Source organism: Canis lupus, chromosome 36, assembly GCF_011100685.1.
Source record: "Canis lupus familiaris isolate Mischka breed German Shepherd chromosome 36, alternate assembly UU_Cfam_GSD_1.0, whole genome shotgun sequence".
Taxonomy (NCBI): domain Eukaryota; kingdom Metazoa; phylum Chordata; class Mammalia; order Carnivora; family Canidae; genus Canis; species Canis lupus.
The window spans coordinates 3,678,249-3,703,701 of record NC_049257.1 but is presented as its reverse complement, the minus strand read 5'-3'; the positions used below and the strand labels follow the sequence as shown (position 1 = coordinate 3,703,701).

The window sequence follows — 25,453 nt, the reverse complement described above, 5'->3', positions numbered from 1 at the left end:
TATTTATTTATTTTCACGAGAGACACACAGAGAGAGGCAGAGACATAGGTAGAAGGAAAAGCAGGACCCCTGGATCATGACCTGAGCCAAAGACAGATGCTCAACCACTGAGCCACCCAGGTGCCCTGATACTCAATTCTTATAAGTAATCACTGGATTTCATCCAATCTTCTTCCCTGGATGTCTTACTGATGTAGGAACAAGTTAGGGGTAGATGGGGCTAGGCAGGGAAACATAAGGAAAAGACCCCAGAGTGAGGCTCCTACCCATCCCAAGAAAACTGAGATAAGACAGTAAAAATAGAAAAAAATAAACCTGGCTCCCTAGCTCCAAAATATGAGGGAGTATCACCTTTTTAATGGCTACTAGGTAATCACATAAACATGTCATTAAGGTGTTATTAATAGTCCCTGTTCAAACCAAGATGGGACATGAATCTCAAGGCCATGGGCTACCTGACTAGGCTCACAGAAATCCCAGATGTAGAGAAATATTATGAAGGAGATATTAACCAGAGATAAGGAAATGCCTTGTTTGGGCTCATGATATCTACAAAAACATTTTGTTTGTTGTTATGATAGTTACAAGTCAACACCTTTGTTCTAAATATCCACCTGATATTGACAAGAAATTTACCAAGTTTCCTGGTCAGTTTCCTATAAAAGACAGACCATGAAAGCCCCCAGTGGCAACCCTATGGGGAACCCCTCTTACTTTTGAGAGCTTTCTCTATCTCTGCTTAAGTCTCTACTGTCCATGAGATTCATTCTTTGACTCCATGAGACAAGAACAAAGCTTTCCCATATCATTACCTAATTTTGTAAAACTTCAGAAAAAGAGACTCCACAAATGCCTTGCCAGTACATGTTCACGTTGAATGGTCTTTCCTTTCTGGAAAATGTCACCTCAGGTAGTCACGGAAGAATAATAATAACCAGTCACTTAAAGAGTAATAAAAGAAATTTGGTAATTGCTCTTGCCTGGACATCTGAGGATGTCAAGTCTTGTCCTCTGTCAGCCAATCAAAAGGCCAATATCATCAGGTCAGCTCTAGTGTTTTATTTCAAACCCATGTCACTCAGGGCTTAGATTCTTCCTGGTTTCTTCTCTGCATCTCCTTCCAAATATCTGCAACTTATGGCAGATGAAAACTGGGGCTTTCTTTACTCTAAGTTAGTCTCCATATTTAAGTTTTTTTCTATATGAAATAAACCAAATGGGGAGAAGTTTGCTTTTCACCAACCAGTTCAACTCTGGCTCTTCTGGTTCAGGAACTCAAGGACCAGGAAAAATCACCCTGGTGACAAGTTTTTAATAAAGGACATTCTTAGTCCTCTAACTTGAGTGTTTTCATATGCATGGGATTAAACAGTTGAGGGCAGCCAATAGATCTTTTCTAAATATCCCACTGTGATAAACTGATCTAAAAGACTGGTGCTAACCACGCGCCTGCCCCGAGTAATTTCGTTATGGAATTAATTTATTTCTTCTAATTTATTTAGAATAATTTTCTCTGTTCTTGGACAAATCTAATACCCTGTTTCTACCTGAGTTTCTTTGTAAAATGCAGTGGAGGAAGGGAATGTCCCAAGGATTTTTTTAACTTTAATTTATATATATATATATATATATATATATATATATATATATATATATATTTAATTTTGTGATTTTAGGTGAACTTTAGTGTTCCTGGAAAGGTGATTGGAAAGGACAGTGGGGTAGAAAGACATGAATTATGAAGTTAAAAATAATTTGGGTGTCAAGCCGAACCCTCTTCCTCCCTCTGCAAGAGTCTTCCCATAAGTCAGGAACAGTCTTTGACCTTTTCCTCCTCCTGGTGCTTTTCTTCTTATTCTTCTTTGTTTTCTATTTTCCTTCTCCTTCCCCTTATGTTCTGCTTTCTTTTTCTTTCTTTTCATTTTATCCTTTCAGAGGCAAGAAGGCACAATTTTCTAAGCAGCATACTTGGAACGTTTTGGGAAAGACTACCCCAGGTTCTTATTCTTAGGTAGACTCATACTGAACAAAAAAGACTGTGGCAGTGTCTGTGTGTCATTTTTAAACTTTACTATTAGCGTATTAAGTTATGTTTGCATTTCCCCAGTTTTCCACGTGAGACAACAAGGGCTTAGGAGAGAGAATATTTATTAGATTGTGAGATGCCTCCCATATGCACAGCCTTTTTATTTCTCATGACAAAAGGGCACGCTAATTCAGTGTGCAGTTTTAGTTCAATGGATTTTTATTGCTTTAATATGTTAATCTTATTTTCTTGTGAAATTCCAGTTATTAAAAAAAATAAAAAAAAAGAAATTCCAGTTATTGTGGTTGAATATACCTTCTGTCTCCTCTCCTACCCCACATCAAATAATCAAGTACCAAAAAGTATTTTAGCTTATTTAATTTAAAAGAAAAAGCAGAAAGAAAATCAGTATTTCACCTAGTGTTATCTCAGACTGTTTCCAGGTAGAGAAGAGTGCATTTTTTTCTTTTTCTTTTTCCTTTTTCTCTTTCTTTCTTTTTTCTTCTTCTTTTTTTTTTTTTTGCTTTCCTATAATTATGTTTTAGTATTGAGGGTTATTTTTTGTCAGAGTATATTTCTAGCAATTTGGTTAAATGTTGTAAATCAGTCAGAGTCTTTAAAAAATTTGTCCTGCCAAGACTGTGAAATACATTCCTACATATTCATTTTTGAATTGATGGACGGCTGACAGGCAGTAGGCAGCAGGATTGAGTACTGAACGACTCTTGTGTCAGTCTTCAGAAAATCGTAGCAGTCTGATCTGTAGCACATGAGAAAGAATAGGAAAAGAGCAAAAACAGAAATACGTATGAGAGTTTAGTTTTAAGTCAGAAAATAGCAGCAAAGAACTATTTTTATTAAGAGGAACAGAAAAATAGTAAGGTTAGAGAGCTGGAACATTAGATACCATTATGAGCAAATGAACTGATTGTTTTGTATTTTATTGAAAAGTTACCTGCTATCTTATGCCATGTCAAAGTTTTAGAGATTAGTTGAAAGAGCATAAAAATGATCGAAGGCTGGACTTCTGTGGAAAAATGAGAAAAAGGCAAAGCAGTTTCCAATGATGATCTTCCAGTAAAAGGTGGTGCGGTTTGGCAGAAACAGCAGTGGTCTGGGAAGCGGCAGGCCTGTGCCTTACTCTGCAGCTACTCCCAGGAATCCACGTGTCTCTAGGCAAAGTGGTTTGACCTGTTTGGGTCAAATCCTCTATAGCAGTAAAATGAGGGCATTGTGTTGAATGATTTTTAAGGTACTCCTAGCTCAAACTTTATAATGGCTTTTCATCTACTAGGAATATAGAAGAAATGCACAGAGTATATGAAAAATGTACAGCATTTTTAAGGCTAGGAATGAAATACTCATAAAATTTGGGAAAATTTTAGTCAATCTATGATGTCGGCATTTGGGTACAATGCTTATCTTCTTTTCCTTCCCTCTGCAAAGCCCATTGTATCTTGCTTATTCTTAACAGTTTTCAAATACCAGCTGTTAAAAAAAGGAAAGAAAAAAACAGTGTAAATAGAAAAATTATTGCCAAGTACAATTTCTTCTGGGAGTCCACTGGTTTCCTCTCAGTCTGCCCTGTTTTTTTCCTCCAATCTTGTTTGCATGCCCATTTCATGTTTCCTTGCAAACCTTGTTTGAGTTTTTACAAAAAAGTGGTGGCAAAAGGAAAAAAAAAGGCAACTAAGCAACTAAATAAAACTACCAGACTACCAGTGCTTAAAAGCAAGGTAACACAGAATTGCATTCTTCTCTGTACCTAGATCTGTCAGGCGCCCAAGAAATTAAGTAAATAATTAACTACTGTTTATTTGGGGAATGACAAAGAAGGCCTCAGAGTTTGGTAAACAAGGACTAGATGATCTTCAAAATCCCATTTAGTCCATAGTTTCCATGACATGATCCTTGCCCATAAGGAAATCACATTTCAAAAGTGGTGGAAAGGGGAAATTTACACTAAGCCAGGTGGTTCACTTGAAAATGACTAAAGGCACATAACCTCCTAGTGTGTCCCTAAACACTCCCAGCATTTTCAAGTACATTGTTTTTTCCTGGGGAGTTCACTGGTTTGACTTCTCATTTGTTGCTTGGGAGAGTGAACCGTGTTCCGAAAGCTAAACCATTAAGCAGAGGATAGCAAACAGCAAGCCAGGGATATGGTAGAGAGTGACAAATCTATAATGGTGTGCACTTGTGAAGCATTTACTCTTGAAGGGAATTTTTACCCTTAGAAAAATTCAGAGACATAAGTTTAATAAAGTCATCAGCAGTTATTGGAAAACAAATCAAAGTTCATATTGTAGTGAATACCATTGCTCATATTATCCCCACGTTTTGGAAAGAATATTTCAAAAGCATTTATTCTAAAAAATCTATTCGAGAAGCCAACTAGTAAACTAACTCTCTAGGCCAGAGGAAGGTGGGAGTCAACAGACTGGCAAAAAAACCCCAAACAAACAAAAAACAAAAAACCCACCTTGTATTCCCTGGTTCTGGGAGTAAAACCTTAAGTCTTTTCTGGAGTGAAGAGGGAGGGGAACATTCCCCTTTGGGCTGCCTATCAGTTTGTAATAGGTGCAGAATTTTTTTGTCAGGTGTATGGGTGAGACAAATATGTGACACAAGCAAACTTTGCCCCTACGATTGCTCTTATTTGGGGAGATGAAATGCGGCAGTTCCAGAAAGGCCTAGGGAATATTCACAATCTGCTTACAGGGAGTGCGAGTGTTGTCCTCACACTGATGATGGAGCTGAATATCCTATCATAGATGGGAGCGACAGATCGATACAATCTGGCTTTTCCTTCATTCACTTTCTTAGCTTGTGGCTAGAAGCCAGTGATATATTTTCCTGTCTTTGTTCCTCCCTCCACACGTGCTCTGGGGAAGCAGTAGTTATGCTTTCCTTTCTTTGCCTAGCCATGATCAGTGCTTCTCTGAGGTCTTAGAGAGAATTTTAATCAGTCCTGGCCAGTAATTACTGTCTCTCTCCAGATGCATCTCTTCTACAGACTTCATTTTTATTCTTCTCCAGTGTTAGAGAGGAGGGTGGTGCTGAAATTCTCCCTGTTGTAGAGCTTGTCGGCTGAGGTTGAACCGCCAGTAGGGAAGACATAAAAATGCTTCCTTTTCGCTTTTCATAAAATGGCATATTTTCCCATCCTTTTCTCTTTTCTATAAAATGGTGACAACTTTTTCTGACACTGCTAACCTAAAGCAGGTATTTTACTCATTCCATATACTTTAGTGTTTCCCCTCTGTGATCCCAAGAATTTTAAAATATTTTATCACTTCTACTTTGCATTTTTCCTACTTAGTCTAAACAAAACAAATTGGCCAGGGACAATGGCTGTTAAACCACCTAGTACATCCTTAAACATGCCAACTGTTCCTCTACCACGCTTCTGAGTGCCCTGCCAAATGAGCACATGAAATAGCTTGAAATAAAATTCTTATTTTGGGTAATTTTTATCTGCTCTGACTGCCTCCATGCCACCTCAGAAACCTCCACGTGATATTCAGTCAACTGAATTATCTTTTCTAAAAAGCTTATTTATTCATTTGATGTATATTCATTCAATTTTTACTGAACTAACATGTTGTTTAAGCCTATGAAGGTGACAAATATATATAAAATAGGGTTCTCATCCTACTAGAAGGATGGCTCTTCAAATAAATAACTAAAATATCTGGTGATGTGTTAAGGGCTGTGTGAATGGGGCAGATTCTAAATTTTTATAGGAGTTCAGTGGTGGTAGTAGTGAGATATGCTAGCTGCTGTCATCAGGGAATACTTCACAGAGGAGGTAGTGTTTGAGAGTAGCTCTTAACAGTGGGGGAAATTTCAATGAATAGCAATGGGGATTGGTTTTTAGGAAGAGAGGACAGTTTAAACAAAGATGCAGAGGTATGAGAGTGCTAGGTGTATTCTCAGGAAGAAGGCTTTCATGTCTTAGGGCCTCTGAATTTATTTAGATTAAAAGTTAAGACTGGAAAATTAGGTAAGAATTAGATTGTGGGTGATTTTTAATGCAAGAAGAAGAAGTCTAAACTTAAATTAAGTAGGTGTGGGCTATGGCATAATTGGATAGGAATAGTTAGGTTGGGAAGACTATATGGAGGGAGATCAACTGCCTGCCATTTTGTTGTTTTGAGGGCTGAACCCAGAGGGCTGAGCTTGAAGAGGTAGGTTGGGGTGGGGGGGTTGTCAGATGTTAGACATTCTAGAGGCAGAAGTGACAAAACTTGAGGTTCAATCAAGTAGGAAAAAAAAAAGTCTGAGACAAATGAAATGAGAGGCTCCATTCTGCCTTACGGGACTGGCTAGGTGAGTCTGGGTTAACGTGTGTACAGCTTGGAGTACAAAAGGGGCTATGTTGGGAGAAATGAACCCTAACTGCACCTCTTGCATTCTAATACATATCTTGTTCACAATTTACAATTCTGATATTAGGATGCTTCTTATCATCTATGGATACATTTAAGGTGGAAGTTTTCCTTGAAAAGTAGAGTAAATCAGTGGTACACATTGCAGTTAACGGCACCTTATCATCATAGAAATAAAGTATAATATGTATATTATTACTGAATTAGGTTTCCTTTCAAACTGCCAAATTATTTCATATTCATTACAATTAAGCCAAACAATCTAGAAAACCTAAATTACATTTGAATATTAAAAACACAGCAAATGTTATTCATCAAATACCTACGTTGCCCAAAGTAAAGAATCACCAGGAGAATAAATCAACTGCCAGAGCTCTGGGCAGGTTATGAATGTATTCATCAAATGCTTACTGAGCAGCTCTTATGGGAAAGTCACTCTTCCAAGTGCTAGAAGGATACAAAAATGAATGAGGAAAGAACTCTGTCTTGGGGTGGGGAGGTGAGCTCACAACTTATTAAGGGAGAAGAGATAATGTGATTCACCGTAACAGAGATGCCCAAGATGTGTTTTGGGTGCCCCAGAGAGGTGATGCACATATCTGCTTGGGGATATCACGCAAGGCTTTATGAAGGATATGGCATTTAAGCCAGATGTGGAAGAATGGGTAGGTTCCTATCCTCCAGATAGAGCAGGAGTAGGTAAATTCAGGTCAACGATGTGTTATGAACAAAAGTAAGAAGGTGGAAAAAAACCACACGTATAAAGGGAACATAGCAGCCCAGGGTAGCTGGAGGGCAAATATGAGTTAACAGTAATAATGACTGCAGGAAACATCTATTGAACAATACCATATGCTGGGTACTCTTATGTTTTATGTGGTGATAGGTGGTATAATTGGTCCTGTTTTATAGGTGAGGACAATAAAGCACAGATCAGCTCAGTAACTTGCCCTGGGACCTAAGAACTCAAACTGGACAGGTTGACTTTGCTCTTTTCACAGCAGTGTACATGTAAGGTCACATACAGCTCTGAAAAGGGGTAAGACACAGGCCAAGGAAGGTGCTACAAACTATGTGAAGGACTCCGAAGTTTACTCTGTAGCTGTTGTGACGGCATTCATACAATGTCACCACTGCTATGGTGTGTGTAATGGAATTGGACCAGAATCGTTTTTAGAAATATGATACCAGAAGAGTGTTGGTTCGGTGTCAAATTCCAGCACCCTCCGGGAAATGCAAAACTTTAAGACTCTCAAGTTCTTATAACACTGTAATCTCATAGATCTTTTCCATTTCGTATGTTATTTATTTCAATTATCATAATGATATGGTATTTCTCCCTGCATTGGGTCCATGGAGAAATAGACCCCAAACTGGCACTGATGTCACCAAAGCCCTAAAGCTCATAGGTGGTGGAGCTGGGGTAGGAAACAAGATCTTCTGGAGCCTACATCATTGCTACTATTTTACTCATTCCTCACTTTTATCTTTTTTTTTAAAGATTTTATTTATTTATTCATGAGAGACACAGAGACAGAGAGAGAGAGGCAGAGACACAGGCAGAGGAAGAAGCAGGCTCCATGCAGGGAGCCCGATGTGGGACTTGATTCTGGGTCTCCAGGATCCTGACGTGGACTGAAGGCGGCGCTAAACCGCTGGGCCACCCGGGCTGCCCTGGCTTACTTTTACCTTATAAATTCCCTCCTTACAATCAGATATGTAAATGGCCATCCACATAGCAATTGATGCATTTGCTCAACCCTGGAAATAGGTAGTCGTTTAAGTAGATCATATCCTTGCCCAGTAAGACAAGTGGATCACTTTCTGGCTGATACTGGCAGGACCACATGATCAGGTGCTTGTCCAGAGAGGCAATAGCTTCTGTATTTTTCCACTGGTGAGGAAGGAAAAGCCCTAGCTGGCTGTCTCTGGAGACTTAGTGTCCAGACTTCATGGCAATTTCCCAAGACTTTTGTTTTGGGATATAGGCCAGCTGTCTGCCTATCTTAGGTTAAATCATTCATTTCACAACATTCCTGCCAGCTCCACCCAGGTCATTAGTAAAAAAGTATGTCCAGTGGTTGGCTAAAGAGAAGGTATCATTGTTTCCAAGTTCAGCATAATTCTTTATCATGAATTGGTGTATAAAATTTCAATACTTCTTACTTCAAAGACCTTTCACTGTGTTTTGAGTCAATACCCAGACCAAGGAGGTGCCGAATGATCACCTGTTCCTAAGACTGACTGCACATTTCACCTTTGATATTGTTATGTTATCTCTAAATATAAGAATGGATGTGTATGAATTTCCTAGGGCTGCCATGACAATTTACCACAAACTTAGTGGCTTAGCTCAGAACTTTTTTTTCTCATAGTTCTAGAAACTAGAAGTCTGAAATCAAGGCATCATCAGGGCCATCTACCCTCTGAGACTCTGGATAGTATCCTTCCTTGCTTCTTCCCAGCTTCCGCTGGTGGCCATCGGTCCCTGTTATTTCTTGACTTGCAGCTACAAAACTTACAATCCAACATCTGCCTCTGTCACATTGTTGAGTTCTGCGTGTCTTCCTTCAACAGGATTTCTTCTTATAAGGACACCAGTCATAACACTGGATTGGGGCCCACCCTAAATCCTCATCTTAACTGGATCATATCTGCAAAGACCTCATTTCTAAATAAAGTCACAGGTACCAATGGTTGGGACTTCAACATATCTTTTTAGGAGACACAATTCAACCTGTAAGCAACAGTTGGCACTCTTCCTTTTATTATAGTTACTATATACAAACCACGTCACTTTATCTGATTGTAAGTTTCTTAGGGGGATGAGCTGAGCTACAGTAGAGGAAACACTTGGCCCCTATTTGATAAATCCATAGCATTTTTTAGAATTGTGGTTTTAACTGCAATCATATGGAGGCTTTTTTCTCTACCTGGATTCTGATCTCCATGAGGAAAGAGGTTATATTTGGCTCATCTTTATATCCCCACAGAATTAGAGCAATTTTGGGGAATCAATATTGCACAGTGGTTAACACTCTTATCACTGGAAATGCATGATGTGGATTTTAATCCTGGCTGTCCTCGGGATTAGCTGTGTAACATTATGCAAGTCTGTTAGCTTCAGTATCTTCACCTGAAAAAGGATGATAAATATGATACTATTCTCATGACTTAACGAGAGTAAACACTTCAGGGTATTACTTAGATGTTACTATGGTTATTTACTCAGGAAATACTTGTGGAACTGAAGGAAAGCAAGTAGTCTGGTCATAGCTCTGCCATGAAAGTACTGTCTCTTCAGGGCGACTGACATTTCCTAGGCCTTAGTTTTGTTGCTTTGTCTGTTTTACCTGAAATTTAAGGGAGTTAGGTGAGATGGCTCTGACGTTCTTTCCAGTCAAATGTTCTATACATTCAGCTACTATCATCCTATGACTTTAAGGATATATATTTTTTCGGTTCTATATTTAGTTGGTTCTATATTGAAGGTTCTAACAAATACTGGGGATTTACCAAAGAGGATGTATTGTTATTGGTTTGTCTCCTGTGCTCACTGCTTTGTGCTGTTTTTATTTCCCCAAGATTTTATTTATTTATTCATGAGAGACACAGAGAGAGAGAGGCCAAGATATAGGCAGAGGGAGGAGAAGCAGGTTCCCTTTGGGGCGCCCGATGTGGGACTTGATCCCAGGACCCCAGGATCATGCCCTGAGCCAAAGGCAGATGCTCAACCACTGAGCCACCCTACTTCGTGCTCTATTGGACTTTATTATTTTGATTAAATAAAGTTAGGAAAGATGTATCGATGCCCATTGTTAGGCTCTGTGCTAGGCTTATGGGCGTATAGAAATGACTAATATACTGTTCTTTCCTATATTACACTTGAATCTCAAAGAAATTAAGATTTCCTGTCTTTTCCTCTTATTGTAAGTAGACAGGGATGGAAGAAGTAAAATAGAGGATCCTGCTATTCTAAGAGGCTATCTTATTGCTCTTCTGTGGTTCCTTCTGCTGCACAAGTACACACACATACACTCTCACCTCTCTAGACTCTAAAGAAAAATGGAGAAGGTGAGGAACACTGAAGTTGCTTCCTGCTATACTTTCTCACTGACTCTCTTACTATCCTCAAAGTCAAGTCCTTTACAGGTGGCAGGGGGAATCCAGGCAGCTCGGGATGTTCAGTAGATTGGAGAGTTGTCTACTGAGGGGACTCCAAGACAAACCCTCTCCCCAGAGTTGTTCCATTTGAATGTGATTTTTCTTTTAACACCTTTATTCATTCCATTGGGAATAGTTGGGGCCTCTCCAGTAGGTAATATCTGAACTGGGATTTGGAGAGGGAGAGAGAGGGAGAAGGACAAGACACCTGAAGATTGGTGGGGAGAGCACTGTTTCAGGCAGAGGGAAGAGTGAGTGCAAAAAGCCCTGAGGAAGAACTGCTTTCAGTTGGAGGAGCAAGAGGAAAAGCCAGTGTAACCGGGATGCTATGAGGTCATAGGATCTACTAGAACACACACAACCTCGAAGGCCAGGCTAAGGAGTTTGGACTTTTATCCAAAGGCTGGGAGGAAATTACCTACCTGTCAGGCAGGCTTTTGATTGTTCCAAGTAGTACCCCAAATTCTAGTCCCAAACAGGTTTCTGGCTTTCTAAGAAGCTACTTTTTAAGGCTCCCAAGCCCTTCCCAGTTCTGTTGGGTGGACCTGCCCACAGCCCCTGGGCAAGTGAAGAAAAAACTGAAGGAAGAACTAGGTGACCCAGGGTGTTAGCTAAGGGAAGAGGAAGGAACGCTGTCACTCGTTTACTTTGAATTTTGATGAAAGATTTGGGTTTTGAAATGGAACTCTGCATGTGTAGCAGGGGAGGGGAGGGGTAATAAATGACTAATGGGAACTGAACTAGGGAGCTGAGAGCTGCCGCTTCACAGTGGGTTTCCTTAGAACAAACCGATGCCCTTTACCTGTATAAAAATTAGTGGCCTGTGATTGTGTTCCTCTCCTTTATTACAATACGTCATGGGGATATCGGCAGTCCTTTCTGAGGAGGAAGACTACTTGGTTAAAGAAAATGATAAAGAAATATGAAAGAATTTCCTAAATGGGTGAAAAAAATCCCACGAAGCAGAACATAATGTGAGCCAATGAACAAACAGCAAACATCCAACAATTTTCATCGATATGCATAATATGAGGACCTAGATAATGTGAAGATATTATTACCAATGAAATGTGATTGGCTCTTTCAAATTCTCTGTGAATTGTTGGTATTTTTAAAACTGACCAACTAATATATGAATGCATACTAATTATAAGAGGTTTAAACCTGGGATCCCTGGGTGGCACAGCGGTTTGGCCCCTGCCTTTGGCCCAGGGTGCGATCCTGGAGACCCGGGATCGAATCCCACCTCGGGCTCCCGGTGCATGGAGCCTGCTTCTCCCTCTGCCTGTGTCTCTGCCTCTCTCTCTCTCTCTCTCTCTCTGTGTGACTATCATAAATAAATAAAAAATTTAAAAAAATTTAAAAAAAGAGGTTTAAACCATACACAGACTAAATTTTGTCAGTCTTCCTTCACACTGTGCCCCCCACAGCCCCCACTACTCCTTATCCAGAGGTGACCACTACTCACAGGTTGGTATATATCTGTGCAGACTTTTTTTAGGTCTATACATGTTATAGTACATATACATATGTGATCTTTCTTTAAGGAAAAAGCATGGGATCCCATTATACACATTGTTCTTTTCTCTTGCTTTATTTGCCTTAAAAATCTTTATGCATATGGATGTTTCTTTTATATTATCTAACAGGTGCAGAATATTCCATTGAATTATCATCAGTTATTTAGACACTTCTCATCTGATATATATTTAAAACTCCAATTTTTCACAATTACAAACATTACCACAGAAACATTCTTGCACTGTTTTCTGAACATTTAAGAGTACCTCTGCAGGGTAAATTCTTAATAGAATTCGCGGTATGTAGGTTTTAATTTCAGTACTGTCAAATTACTCTACTATTAAAGGTTTATTGATTTATATTCCTATAAACTGTGAAAAGTCTACTTAATTGTAACTTTAACAATACTAGATGTGAACCATTTTTATTTCTTGTTCATTTGGTGGGCAAAAACTTGTATCTGTTATTTCAAATTTTACTTTCCTGATTGCTAAAGTGTTTGAATATCCTTTAATAAATATGTTGATGCTTTATTTTTTGTTTGTTTGTTTGTTTTTTTGCGAATTATCTGTTTACAGCCTTTACTCATTTAAATGTACTTTTTTGCAAAGTGTAACTCGAAGCACTCTTTATGTTGTATATTATGGCCTAAATCAATTGTACATCACAAGTAATTTCTTGTTATTTGCCATTTAGCTTTAACCTATGTACATTATAGCTTTCATTGAACACAAATTTTTAATCTTTATGTCGCTAATGCTGTCTGGACTTTTGTATCTTTAGGAAAACCATTCCCAACCTAATCTTACTACAATATTCTATATTTTCTGCTATTATATCATCTATGTAAAATTACCTTTACATTTAACTTTTTAAGCCATCTGGAATTTATTATTGTATTGTAACAAAGGACTATGACTTAATTTTTTCCAGATGGGTCCCAACCCCATTTATTGAAAGGTCTATTCTTTTCCTAATGAAATAACTTACCTTGATGATATGATACATTTCTGAATATGCATGGATAGGTTTTGTATTCTCTCTTCATTTGATGATATTCCATTTGTTAATGTTCTTTTTTATTGACCCATTCTATCTGACAGTTTTAACTCTTATAACATTTTGTGATACCCAAGTAGGGCAGTTTTCTCAATGCCCATTCTCACCCACCACTAGTATTTTCAAATTATTCTTGTCCAGTCTTGTGTAATTTCTTGTTCAGATGAATGCAAGAATGTATGTCAAATGTGATAAGGAAGCAAACTGAACCTGTGGGGATTTTGATTTGCAGTGCACTGAATACTTTAGAAAATTTGGGGATAATAGGCATCTTTACAAGAAGAACTTTCCTCATATGAGGTGATGAATGTTGCCTATACTTATTATGGTAATCATTTCACAATTAATACATATATCAAACCATTATATTGTATATTTTAAGCTTACATAATATTAAGTGTCAATTATATCTCAATAAACTAGAGAAAAAAAGAATACAGAAGTAAATGGGTATGGCTGCAGTCTAATGAACGGGACCCCCTGGTCTACTGGATCATCAGTCAGTGATATATATCTGATCTTAAAATCTCCACATAATGTAGTATCTGAGAAAGCATTTAAAATCCCTCACTTGGGGGCACCTGGGTGGCTCAGTGACTAAGTGTCTGCCTTCAGCTCAGGTCATTATCTCAGGACTCTGGGATTGAGCCCCAAATTGGGCTCCCTGCTCAATGGGGAGCCTCCTTCTCCCTCTCCCCTCAGCTTGTGCTCTCTCTCTCAAATCAGTAAATAAAATCTTAAAAACAAGAAGAAGAGGGACTCTCCTTATATAGGAACATGGTATTTATTTTCCTTAGTCTGGACTTTATAATGTTATTCATCAAATCTTAAGCGTACTGAGTTCAATCCTATTTTATGGCTTTTGGCTATTTTGATAATATTTCTTTCCTCTGTTAATACAATTCTTTTTATCCATTGCTCCAGAATGATGAATTCGTTTCTCTTTATATAGTTGTCCTTTGATTTCTACACTTAAGAAAACTGTCTTACTAAGTCTGTTCTTCGGGAGACTGTGGACTGTCTTGAATATTCTAGTTTGCAACCATATCATCAATAAAGCTTATGGTTTTGTCTCTCTCTCTCTCTCTTTTTTTTTTTTTTCTTACACATTTTCTACCTCCTATCTGTGAAGCAGGGTACAACAGTGACAGGCATGAAGGCTATTGTTATCACTGTCTCCTTCTCACTCCAGTGGAAACACATGTCAACATTGAGGATGATATTTGGTGGGTGTTTCTGGCAGATACTCTTCATTATGTTAAAAAAAAAAGTTTTCTTCCTATTCCTACTTGGATTTTTCTATTCCCTGGATGGCTTTGGCATCTATTGCATTGAAATCTTCTTTCATCCGGAAACTTAGTGATTTCTGTTAATATTTTAAATCCTATTGTTGAACAATTCTCCTTTTCCTGTGATACACTGTACTTAGTTGAGAGGCATTATTTTTAATTCACTAGAGGACTCAATTTGATATTTTAATTAGGACACTTGTGTCAGAATTAATAAGTGAGATTGACTTAATTTCCTCCCTCCTCTTCTTCCCTTCCATTTTTTCCTCCCTCTTTTCCTTCTCTCCCTCCCTCCCATCAGTCTTTTCCTCCTTCCATTTTTTCCTTACTTTTTACCCTCTATATCTAGTTTGACATCAGGTTACTTAACTTTATCGAATTCATCTTGTTTTATGCTCTATGGCAATTAATATAAGATTTACCTCAAAAAAATAAAAAATAAAAAAATAAAAAAAATAAAAAAAAAAAGATTTACCTTTACCTTGACAATTTGGCATAGCACTGATAAAATCACCTGGACCTCATGATATTTTTAAACGATAGGCCTCTGACTACTTTTTCAATTTCTTCTATGATATTTGGTCTATTTATAATTTCTACTTTTCCTCTCCCTCTCTCTTCCTCTCACATACACATACATATGCATACATATATATGTATATATATACACACATATGTATATTTATCTATTTATAAATATTTTGTCTTCTTGCCCAAATGCTTAAGGTCCTGCTTTTTGACTCAAATGGTTTTGAATACACTCATTTCAATGAATTACCCCTATATTCAATGGAAACTACTTACTTTACTGATGTAGTTTTTATTAGGCATGGTTGATATTATTCACTTATTTCATGGTTATTAGAGCAATAAATATATATATATTTCTTGGTATAAATATATATATATTTCTCTCTCTTTCTCTCTCTCTCTCTCTCTCTCTCTCTCTCTCTCTCTATATATATATATATATATATATATATATATATATATGCCTTGATCTTTAAGTTTAAACTTGGTTGGACATATTCCTCCCTATTTTACCAAGTAACTTTGAAAGAAAAATAGCTACCTGTTTTTGCTTGTTTTTGTTTTGGGTAAGGTAGTATCTCTCAAGCAAGGAAAATACTCTGGTGATAAGTGAGTCTCTTATAAGTCTCTTATAAGTCTCTTAGAGACTTAATATTTCTCAGAAATGTGTCTTCATTTCATAGAATGACTTTTTTAGGATGCAAATGCATCTCAGTTTGGTTAAACCTTCTCCACTTATGTCCTAATAAATTCATGAAGAAAAATTGTGTAAACACTCTTTTCAGCAAATCCAGAATTAGGGATCTTTTGACTACTGATTAGCTGGTTACTTTGTGTTTATGCTTAAAGAGAGTTTTTACTACTGGTATGGGAGCAACAGCACCTACAGGCAGCAGCTAGGTAGCCATTCCCAAAACCAAGGGAGGCCTGCTTTTGTGGAGAAAGTATCCTCTTCTTAACCAATTGGAAGAGCCTCGTCCTGATTGGTCAATATTGGGAGGCGACTCGGGAAGTTCATTGGTGCTCTTTGGAGCGCGGGTCCTATTGTTTTTAAGTTCAGCTTGTGTATGAGGCAGCGTTCTGGTGCAGCTCTGGAGCAGAAGCAGGTTAACAATAGCAGGCAACGGAAAGGGCCTGGGTCCCCAGTGCTTTTCACTGGTAGCTCATTACCGTGGAACTGTCTCATGATGAGGGAGTCTCCCTCCAAAAGGGAGCCGTGTCTGTGGATTTGGGGAAGCTCATTTGTGGACTGACACTTTCTTATAGAGTGACTTCAAAGGCTACTGTTCTTTGCACAGTATATGTTGATTCTTTTCTCTCTTCTATAAGCCTATTCTTTTCATTCACTTATCTTCTAACCCAAGGAAACTATGTGATAGGAGGAACAAAGTAGAAAAAATATAAAAGCAGAGCAGCTGTGGTTGAAGTCAGGGATGGAAATCTCAGAAGCTCTCACATCTCCTTTTTCCTCCTCTCCAGGTAACTCAAAGGATCTCCTTACATTCAGAGGAGGACAGCCTTAAAATCATGGTAGAGACTTTCTCCTAAAGACTTATTAACTCCTCTGTACCTATGGAGCATTTTGTCTAGATAACATTGATGTGTCTACAAGATCCCATAAAAACCCTGCATACCTACCTATCACCTCCAAGTGGCCCACGTGTAACTTTATATCTTTAACATGGACACTCCCAGAGATCCATCTTTGGTATGTTTCACTGTGCTCACAGGACTCTCCTTAAACCTGAAGGGGGTTAAAAAATAAATAAATAGAATTTTTTTAAAATGCAGTTGATGACTTTTCTATAGGATAAATGCACAAAATGAACATATCAAGATCATGCATTTTTACATTTAAAAGAAGGCTTGAAATTATCTTACTGAGTGGATTCATGAAACACTGATCTAGATAATCTGTTTAAAGACCCAGATGAATTCAGTGGCTAAATCTCTTGTCTGATACTGTAATTACCCATAGCTTCATGATTTGTTTGGATTTAGCTTTAATGGATCAGAAAATCTTTTCCTTGCACTTATAGTAAAACATAATGGATATGATCTATTGTTAACTGTTATTTATATTAGATTTAGAGTTGTGCGTATGTGTGGTTTTAAACACGGACGTCACAACTCTTAGCTAATATTTGGTTTGTACCCACATTAAGATGTCCAATATAGAGACTTCATGACCTCGTTTTCTGTTATTTCCCTTTCCTGAGCTCGCTATTTTTCAGAACCAGGCTTAGTTGTAATTTACCTTTTTCTGAAAAAGGTTCCTCCTCTCTAGGGAATGCTCTCATAATCCCAGTGACCCACACTGAGTGTTTGGGGAAGACAGAGACACCCATCCACCCAGTCCAGTTACTCAAATAAGGTGAGAAATAGGACAAAACAGTTGTCACTATTGATTGGCTCTCAGATATGAGAGTAAGCTTACCAAACTAAGTTTACTTTATATAAATTCAAATATAAAAGACTCAAATATTATCTGGATGACTTTATCCTGTCTCTTATTTCAGTCCATGTAGCCAAATAAGGATTTCCTGAACAAATAAATAAAGGCAAAATGCTGAAATAAAACAAATAAGCAAAACGAAGAAGCCAAACAAAACAAAACCCTATGGTATTTTAGGAAGCAAATAAAGGCCTCCTGTGCAAATAAAGGCAAATGGCCAAAATAAAACAAACTAACTCAGCAACTATCTTAAAATCTGAAGGACACAGAAGAATTCTTGTTTATTTTGAACAATCACTTACTCCTCTCCCATATCTACGCTAATGAATAGATGAATTGGGCTGATGGTAACCCAGAAATTCAGACATTGGCTTTCACAATGCTTTACAAGCATAACCTGGTACACGACAGCAAGGATTTGCATATGCATTCTAGCCCCGTCTGCTCGTGGATTCTTGCTTTCTTGCTGTATATAGGAGCATTTGGTAATAGATAAGACAGTTTGTAGGAAATTCGAGTAATTTCCTTTGAAGTTTTTCCTTTGAATTCTTATTACTTAAAACTATTGAGTAATACTTTGTACCAAGTGCTATGCTTGGGCTATTTTATCTGTTCCTCCCTATAAATTTTTATTTAAGATATGTGAAAACTGAGGTTTAGAAAGCATATTAGGCAGCTTGGACCAATACCATAGTAATGAATACCACAGACCGGATATCTTAAACAACAGAAATTTATTATAGCTCTAGAACGTGAAGCGTCAAAGAGCAAGGTGCCAGTAGATTGGGTTCCTCGTGAGAGCTCTCTTTCTGGCTTGCAGACGACTACCCCCCTCTCAGTCCTCACACGGCAGACAGACAGAGGATATTAGTCCTGTGGGATCACGACTCACCCTATGACTTCATAATTTTAATTACCTCCCTAATTATAGGTCCTTTCTCCAAATACAATCACATTGGGGTTTGGAGCTTCAACGTATGAGTGTAGAGGGACACAATTCAGTCCATAGCAGAAAGATTAAGTGATTTTCACAAGGTCACAATACTGTTGAACAGCAGAACCAGGATTTGAATCTAAGCAGTTCAACACTGAAACCCATGTTGTCAACCTCCTTATAGCTGTCTGTGAGTCTTATGGTTGTCACAGAGTTGGCCAAGTTTGTCTTCTAGACCCTTCTGCCTTTCTGTGTTCTGTACTCTGGGCATACCTTTCTCACCTGCTCCATCACATCTTCCCCATGTTCTAGCTAGTTCTTCAGGGGTCATCTAATTTGTGCTAAAGCTTTATCCACTCCAAGAGTGTTTGTACATTTATGAACAAAATGCCTCAAATAAAAAGGCTCTTCCCCCCGATAATGAGATGTTAGCTTTCTAAATACCTGACAGACATATTTTAAAAGAGATTCCACATCCCTCAGATTACTCCTTGCAGAAGATTGTGGCACTTTGGAATATGAGTGCATAATACAAACATTTTCTGCTAGTTTAGTTTTTCTTCTGTGATGCTTTAGAAGAATATTGTTTAATTCATTTTGTTAAACATCTACTTCCTTACCCTTTTCACTTTACTCACAAACATATCTCGAACACTTTTTATATATACAACATGAATGTAAATTTAAAGATACAAAATGGCCCTTGCTTCCAAGGTATAATCTAAGTATATTAAGTCTCAAAAGACAGATCTGGAAAAAAAAAAAAAGATATGACGTTTCAGAGAATAAAGTTAGATAAGAACTGCAATTTTTTAAAGTTTTATTTTATTTAATGAACAAGGAGGCCTTTCTGAAATCTTTTGAGTGGGTAGGTAGCTTGATCTGATTCATTTTCAGAATCACCTTTATAAAATAAAGGGGAGAATGAAGACGAGGAGAGTTCAGAATAGCGTAATTGTCCTGAGGTAAATTCTATAGAAAAAAAGAAGTTGTAAATAATAGAACACCTTTGTGAATCAAAGGTTTGAGGCTTGAAGTCATATTTGTATGAAAAAAATTAGTGTTTCCCCACATTATATCACAAAGGATATGTTTGATTCAGAATATTATTCAGAATATTTAATGACTGGTATGATGTGATACTTTAACAATCAGAACAGGGAACTGGCCAATCAAACCAGAACAGGTTATATATATATATATATAAAATTAACAAATGTGACCATGCTGGTATGTTCTGGCTGAATGTGAGACCTGCCTTAGTCTCTGGTTCTACAGCCATAAGTCTCATGATTTGAAAGATTCTTCTCAAATGCATTTCATAAATTAAATAAAAAAATTATTTTCCAATTTCTTAATTTAATAATATACTTCTGTAATTTATATTAGCTTAATATCAGTATAACCTACTAAACTGATACAATTTTGGCATCCATCTATAACACTTGCTTGTCAGTTGGCCTATATGGCCTTATATCAGGCAAATGCATAATTTCTGCTTGGCATTTTGAAATATTAAAATATTTACCTAATTTCATAAAATTCCTAGGTGACAGATGGACTGATGTCCTTAATTAATAGTGTTGATTTAAGTCATGTACCTCATAGCCTAGAGATGTTTTAAAATCTCTCTCTTTCTCTGAGACACACACACACACACACACACACACACCGTAAATGTCTTCATAATTGACATATCATTTAGCTGCCAAAGCCTCTACCACTCTCTTTTGTCTTACACATTTACGTTACATTATTTTACCCACCTGGCCCCTGAAGGCAAATGCATTTATAATCCATGATTTAGATATTTTTAAGTTTTTTGAGACATCATTTTGTTCATGTCATAATCCAGTTCCAAGTGTAGTGAATTAGCTGTGATCAGGTTTTAGAAACTTCTGAAGTAGTTCTATCTCTTGTAGCACTGTTAACTCAGAAGATTTTACCATTTATATCTGGCAAGGTCTGCTTGAACTGTATCACCATAGCTTCCATTTTAGTTTAAAATGTTCATGAATAAATAAATAAAAGCCTTAAAAATAAATAAATAAAACTTTCTCACCTTTCATGTTCTACTACTGACCTTCAAAATTATTTTGAAAACCACAGTTGACTTTTTGTAGTACGTTAAACTTCTCTTTTTGATTTTTGTTTTGATTCTTTCCTCTGCTTACATCCCCTGCTCCTCCTTTGAAACCAATTCTCTTGAAACTGCAATGCCCCACACCCTCACCAAAAAAAGTATCTGTGATCTTGTGTACACCATGATGGGGCCGTTGGCCCATATGAGCAAGCAGGGGCCAACAGGTGACATGCTTGTGCTACCTTGGTTTACCTGATACCTTCCTGCCCAGGACCTCATGCTGATGCTGCAGCAAAGTTCAGTCTAAGAAAGGGCCAACTTGGAGCTCTGAGTGTGCCGGTCTTCTCCTCCAATTGTTCCTTGTAAAGATGATGGATAACTTTAGTCAGGACAAAGTAGTAGAAGGGCAACCAGAAGAGTGCTGAATGGTTACAGCCCAAGTGGCAGATGTAATGTCTTTTTGATGAACATTAATGAGCTAGGGTGTGCTTTCGGGAAAGTACGTTACAAGGACTTCATGAGAGACGCTATGACTGGACCCTGTAATTCTTGCTTATGTCCACAAGAACTGAACGTCTGCATATCCTGACTTTGACATTGCGCTGCCCATATTAAGTAGGAGAATGGGTGGATAACAAATGGCAGAACTTGGGGACATTTTTCTTTCTTCCTTTAAAAAAAAAAAAGGCAGATGGTGTTTTGAACACAACTTGCGGTAGAACATAAAAGCATGAGAGTTCTGGCTGTTTGAAAGAGAAAAAAATAAGTTGATTTTTTTTTTTTTTTAATGGCAGAACTAACTTTAGTTTCTCCCAAGGCCTTAAAGAAAAAAAAAAGCCTTGAGAAATGGGAGTGAACTGCAAGAGAGGGTTTGTGTAACAAGTACCTAAAACCACAGAAGTCACATGGGCTCTTTCTGCTTTGCTACTTTTGATTACTTGTCAGAGTTCTACTCTTAGCTTCCCCCATCCTGCGGCCGGTCAACCATGTGCGAGCTGGAGTGATCTTTATTCACTATGTCTTTGCAAAGGCTCCTGCAGCAGAGCAGCAATGGCAACCCCAACCCGGTGGACTACTGTGCTGGTCCAGCCTATAGCTCTTACTCCCCCCTCCCGGCCTTCCACATGGATGACAATAGAAGGATTCAAATGCTGGCAGACACGGTGGCCACTTTGCCCCGGGGAAGAAAGCAGGTAGGATTACTCTTTTGTACTTTGAGAGTGTGTGTGTTCTCTTGAGAGCAGACTTGATAGGTTTGTCTGACTTGACACTGAAATGGTATTTTAGAGGCTTTGCAGTGAGTCACCAAGAGTGTGGGTGAGGAAGGCAACAAGGAGTCCAGAGAGCTCGTGGACTAGTCCAAAATATGTTAAGATCGTAATAAAAAAAAGGGGGGGGGGTTTCGAGGCAAAACTTAAAAGGAGACTGTCTTTCTCATTTGAAGAGGCGTTAAGGTAAAATGAACATCATTAAGGACATGGAACGTAGACAGTGCATATAGACACGGCCAGTTGGAGAGTTAGCGATGTGTTCTCCCCGCCTGGGTCCCATTGATTCCGTCCCTCCCAGCTTCACTCCTTGGCAGTCACTTCCAGTCCAATGAGGCTACTTTTTCTTCAGGACGAATTTTGTCGACTAAATTATTTCTAGCGCTGGGGCACAGGCACGCACCTACTGCTATTGGGAATGAAGGCTTTTACTGGATAAGCGGATGGCTGATCGAATACAGCTCAGCCACGTCCTAGCTGTGGGACCTTGGGCAAGTCACTTGCCTCTCTAAGATTTAGTTTTCTTTTTCCTGCAATGGCGATTATAACAGAAGCACCTGAAGGAGCTCTTCTGCGGCTTCAGCGAGGAAATGTGCAGTGCTTACAGAGACTGACATGTAGTGTGTGCTCTATCATTATGCTACCATTTTAATTTTTACTGCAAGGTATTTCCCTAGAGATGAAAACTTGTTTAGAAAAATCCACATCCAGTCGCATTTGTCTTTAGTTTCATTCATGCTACAATTTCCAATTTTTATTTTTATTTATTTATTTTAGATTTTATTTATTTATTCATGAGAAAGGGAGAGAGAGAGGCAGAGACACAGGTAGAGGGAGAAGCAGGCTCCTGCAAGGAGCCTGATGTGGGACTTGATCCTGGGACTCCAGGATCACGCCCTGGGCCAAAGGCAGGCGCTAAACCGCTGAACCACCCAGGGAATCCCCAATTTCCAATTTTTAAAACAATGTTTTGACTGTAACACCTCGTCAGGTTTTGGTAATACAACTTGCTATCAAGCCTCCAAGTACGTTTCTGAATTTAACATTAGAATTGGTTTAAAGCATGAAGTTTTGCCCTTAAATCCTGCATTCACATCACGGGCTCCTCTTAAGCCGTCTAATTTCAGGATTAGAGAGTCAGAGCGCAGTGGGAGAGTCATGATCTTTTCTCAGTGATGTATATAGCTGATTCCTCGTTATTTTTTGCAACGAAGATAAGGGCATAATTTGCCATGGTTTGGATTTTTGATCTTTTTTAATCCAAAATGCTTTTATGACATTAAGCTTAATCAAATGATGAACATGTCTACCAATTTACTACTTGCCTGAAAGTAAAGCTGCTGTGGGAAGCACCAAGATCTTTGTTGAGGTTTCAGATATAGAGCAGTGTGGAAGGACAGAGGTGAGAAGAACCTGTTTCCCCGCCTTGTAGGGTCAACAGTTCAGTTCGCAGGACCAGTAGGCCTGATACACCATAAATGCTCTAACCCAAGGACACGCCTTTTAATGTAACCTTTAAGGACAGACGTTCTGGTTATTGAAGGGTATTCCAGAGCAAGGCAGTCATTAGCGCCGAGGCACAGATGTCAGCCTTTAGGGTACGTTGAGGTAACAGCATCTAGGCGCGTCAGTGGGAGGGGAGGGGAGCCCTCGAGCTGGGCTGCTTTCCTAGACACTTGAACACTCCCCCCTGAGGAAGTGGTAATTTGACCAGCACAGGAGCCACGGGGTGTGTCTGAGCAGAAGAGGGTTTTAGGAACCTTACCCTAGAAACGTGGTGTTTGGGTAAGTGGGTAGGGAGCAACTTTTGCAGTAGTTGGAGGAAGAGGAAAGGGGTGGGGGTTAGGGAGAGGAGACCCAGATACGTGGCCGTGAGAGGCAGGGAAGATGCAGGAGTCCCATCTGGCTTTAGGGCTGCGAGAAGCAAGCATGGCCTAGAAGGCAGGCGCCTTTGTAGGGGGTTGTTGGAAGGAGATATTGAGGGGAACTGAGGCACACCAAACACACACATTGTGTGTATGAATCTACCACTTCCACTTCCACACACACCCCGATTGCTTTATCTCCTGTTCACATCTTTTTAGGCCCTTTCTCCTCCCTTTTCTCCTATTCTTTCCCAGAGTAAATCCCTATTGAAACAGCTTTTTCTTCCTGTTGTGAGAATCACTTGAAGGGGGAACAAAAAAGCAAAACAAAACCTCTTCTACGCGATACTTAGGGTTCTGTACAATTATCATCAATGAGACTTGATGCAAGTTTATCCCAACATTTCAGAATTTTCCAAATGGATGTTCATTTCTTTTAAGTGGTTTTTAGAGAATAATCACCCACTTGGCACCGACTGAATTGCAGGCAACAAGATCCCTGTGAGGCAATCACATGAGCAGGTGTTTCTCTGCCCACTGTTATTTTCAACACTTTCAGGGCTGACGTCAACAATTCATACTTCTCGTTATTGTTGGCTTTGGTTTCTGCAAAGCTGTATCTGTGAGCCTGTAGTTTCAGATTAATCTTCAGAAGCATTTGGGTGTTTACACTTGGAATGGCTTAAAAATAGACTGTGTGTGTGCCTATTATCTGAATACCTGTGTTTGTGGGAGGTGACAGGCGCCGCAGTGCAGCTTCTCCTCCTGAATGCAGTTTCAGGGGAAAGAAATCCCTGCAATGTGTGGGAAGGAGACAGGAGGAAGTGAGCAGAGGCTTTACAGGCGGCGGATGGCAGAGGAGCCCCGCGCAGGGTAGGAGGCTGCATTTGGAGGCCAGGTTTCCCCAAAAGCTGCGACGGGAGCCAGGGACCTGAGGCGCACAGGGAGGAGCTGGACTGTGCCTCGGTGGCACCACCGGCGCCTTTGCCCGGCAGCCTCCGGGGCGCGGCGTCCAATTACTGCCAAGTAACGGGCAGCTTCTGCAGGGTGAGGTCACTTAGCGGCTCGGACGCAGGATCCGTAGGAGGTGCAGCTCCGGCGTCCGTTCCGCCCCTTGGGGGTCTTCGCCCCTTTCTGGCCGCCCCCCGCCCCCCGCCTGCTGCCGAGCTCCCGAGCTCCCGAGGGCTCCTATCGGCGATCGCGCCTTCGTTCACCAGGGTTTAGGGGGGAGGCGGATGGTTTCACTACAAGACTTGGGAAAATCTTCTCCAGTCCGTACCGTGACACGTTCGCGACCAACAGCCAACTCCCCTCGGAAGAGAGGCTCCGGGGTCCGCGGTGGGGCGTTCCCGGGAGCCGCTGGCCTTTACCTGGGCTCCTGGGGCGCTGCCGAGCGCGTGATGCCCGCGTCGGGGAGCAAGTCCCTTAGGCGCAGGCGCGGGCGAGGCCCCGGCGGGGGGGGCGGGCGGGGCTGCGCGCAGAGCCGGGTCCCCCTGCGCCCCCCGCCCCTCCAGCCCGCCCGAGGCTTCGTGCCGCGGCGTCGCACGTGTCAGGCGGACGCTGAGGTGCGCTCGGGTCTCCGCGTTCCGGGATTCGGGCCTGACACGGGGCGCGGCCAAGGCGGCGCGGAGCCGGGCTCCCGGGGGGAGGGGGGGGGTCGGGGCGGGCTCGCGCCTGCGCAGCTGCGCCACCTGCCCCGCCCGGCGCCCGCCGGACTCGCACCCCGAACCCGGGACGTTGTCTTCGGGCCCGGGTCTCGGCCTCTCGGCCTCGCCTCGCGGACTTCAGAGACTTTGGCTTCGAGTCGGAGCAGCTGGGCGTGGTTTCTGTTTTGCGCCCCCTCCCCCCGCTGCAGGTCGGGCGGGTG

At 40.0% G+C, this 25,453-nt stretch overlaps 1 protein-coding gene and 1 long non-coding RNA gene across 4 annotated transcripts in view; one reads left to right on the top strand and one right to left on the bottom strand.

Annotated features, from left to right (window-relative positions):
* The window catches only part of CYTIP (cytohesin 1 interacting protein), a 72,894-nt gene that overhangs the window by 20,708 nt on the left and 26,733 nt on the right, over positions 1 to 25,453 (top strand). The window contains exon 1 of one of the 3 annotated variants that reach the window (XM_038584549.1): positions 21,383 to 21,646. The exons of the other annotated variants lie outside the window; for them this stretch is intronic. Within the exon in view, the coding sequence (XP_038440477.1) occupies positions 21,470 to 21,646 (177 nt within the window). The 5' untranslated portion in view covers positions 21,383 to 21,469. Of the gene's footprint in view, positions 1 to 21,382; positions 21,647 to 25,453 lie in introns of those variants that run through there. 3 annotated transcript variants of the gene reach the window in all.
* Positions 2,230 to 24,995, bottom strand: LOC111094190. Its single transcript, XR_005384560.1, has 4 exons — positions 24,866 to 24,995; positions 16,620 to 16,725; positions 2,982 to 3,514; positions 2,230 to 2,786 (listed from the first exon to the last, which is right to left on the bottom strand). It is a non-coding gene; the product is annotated as an uncharacterized LOC111094190 (long non-coding RNA).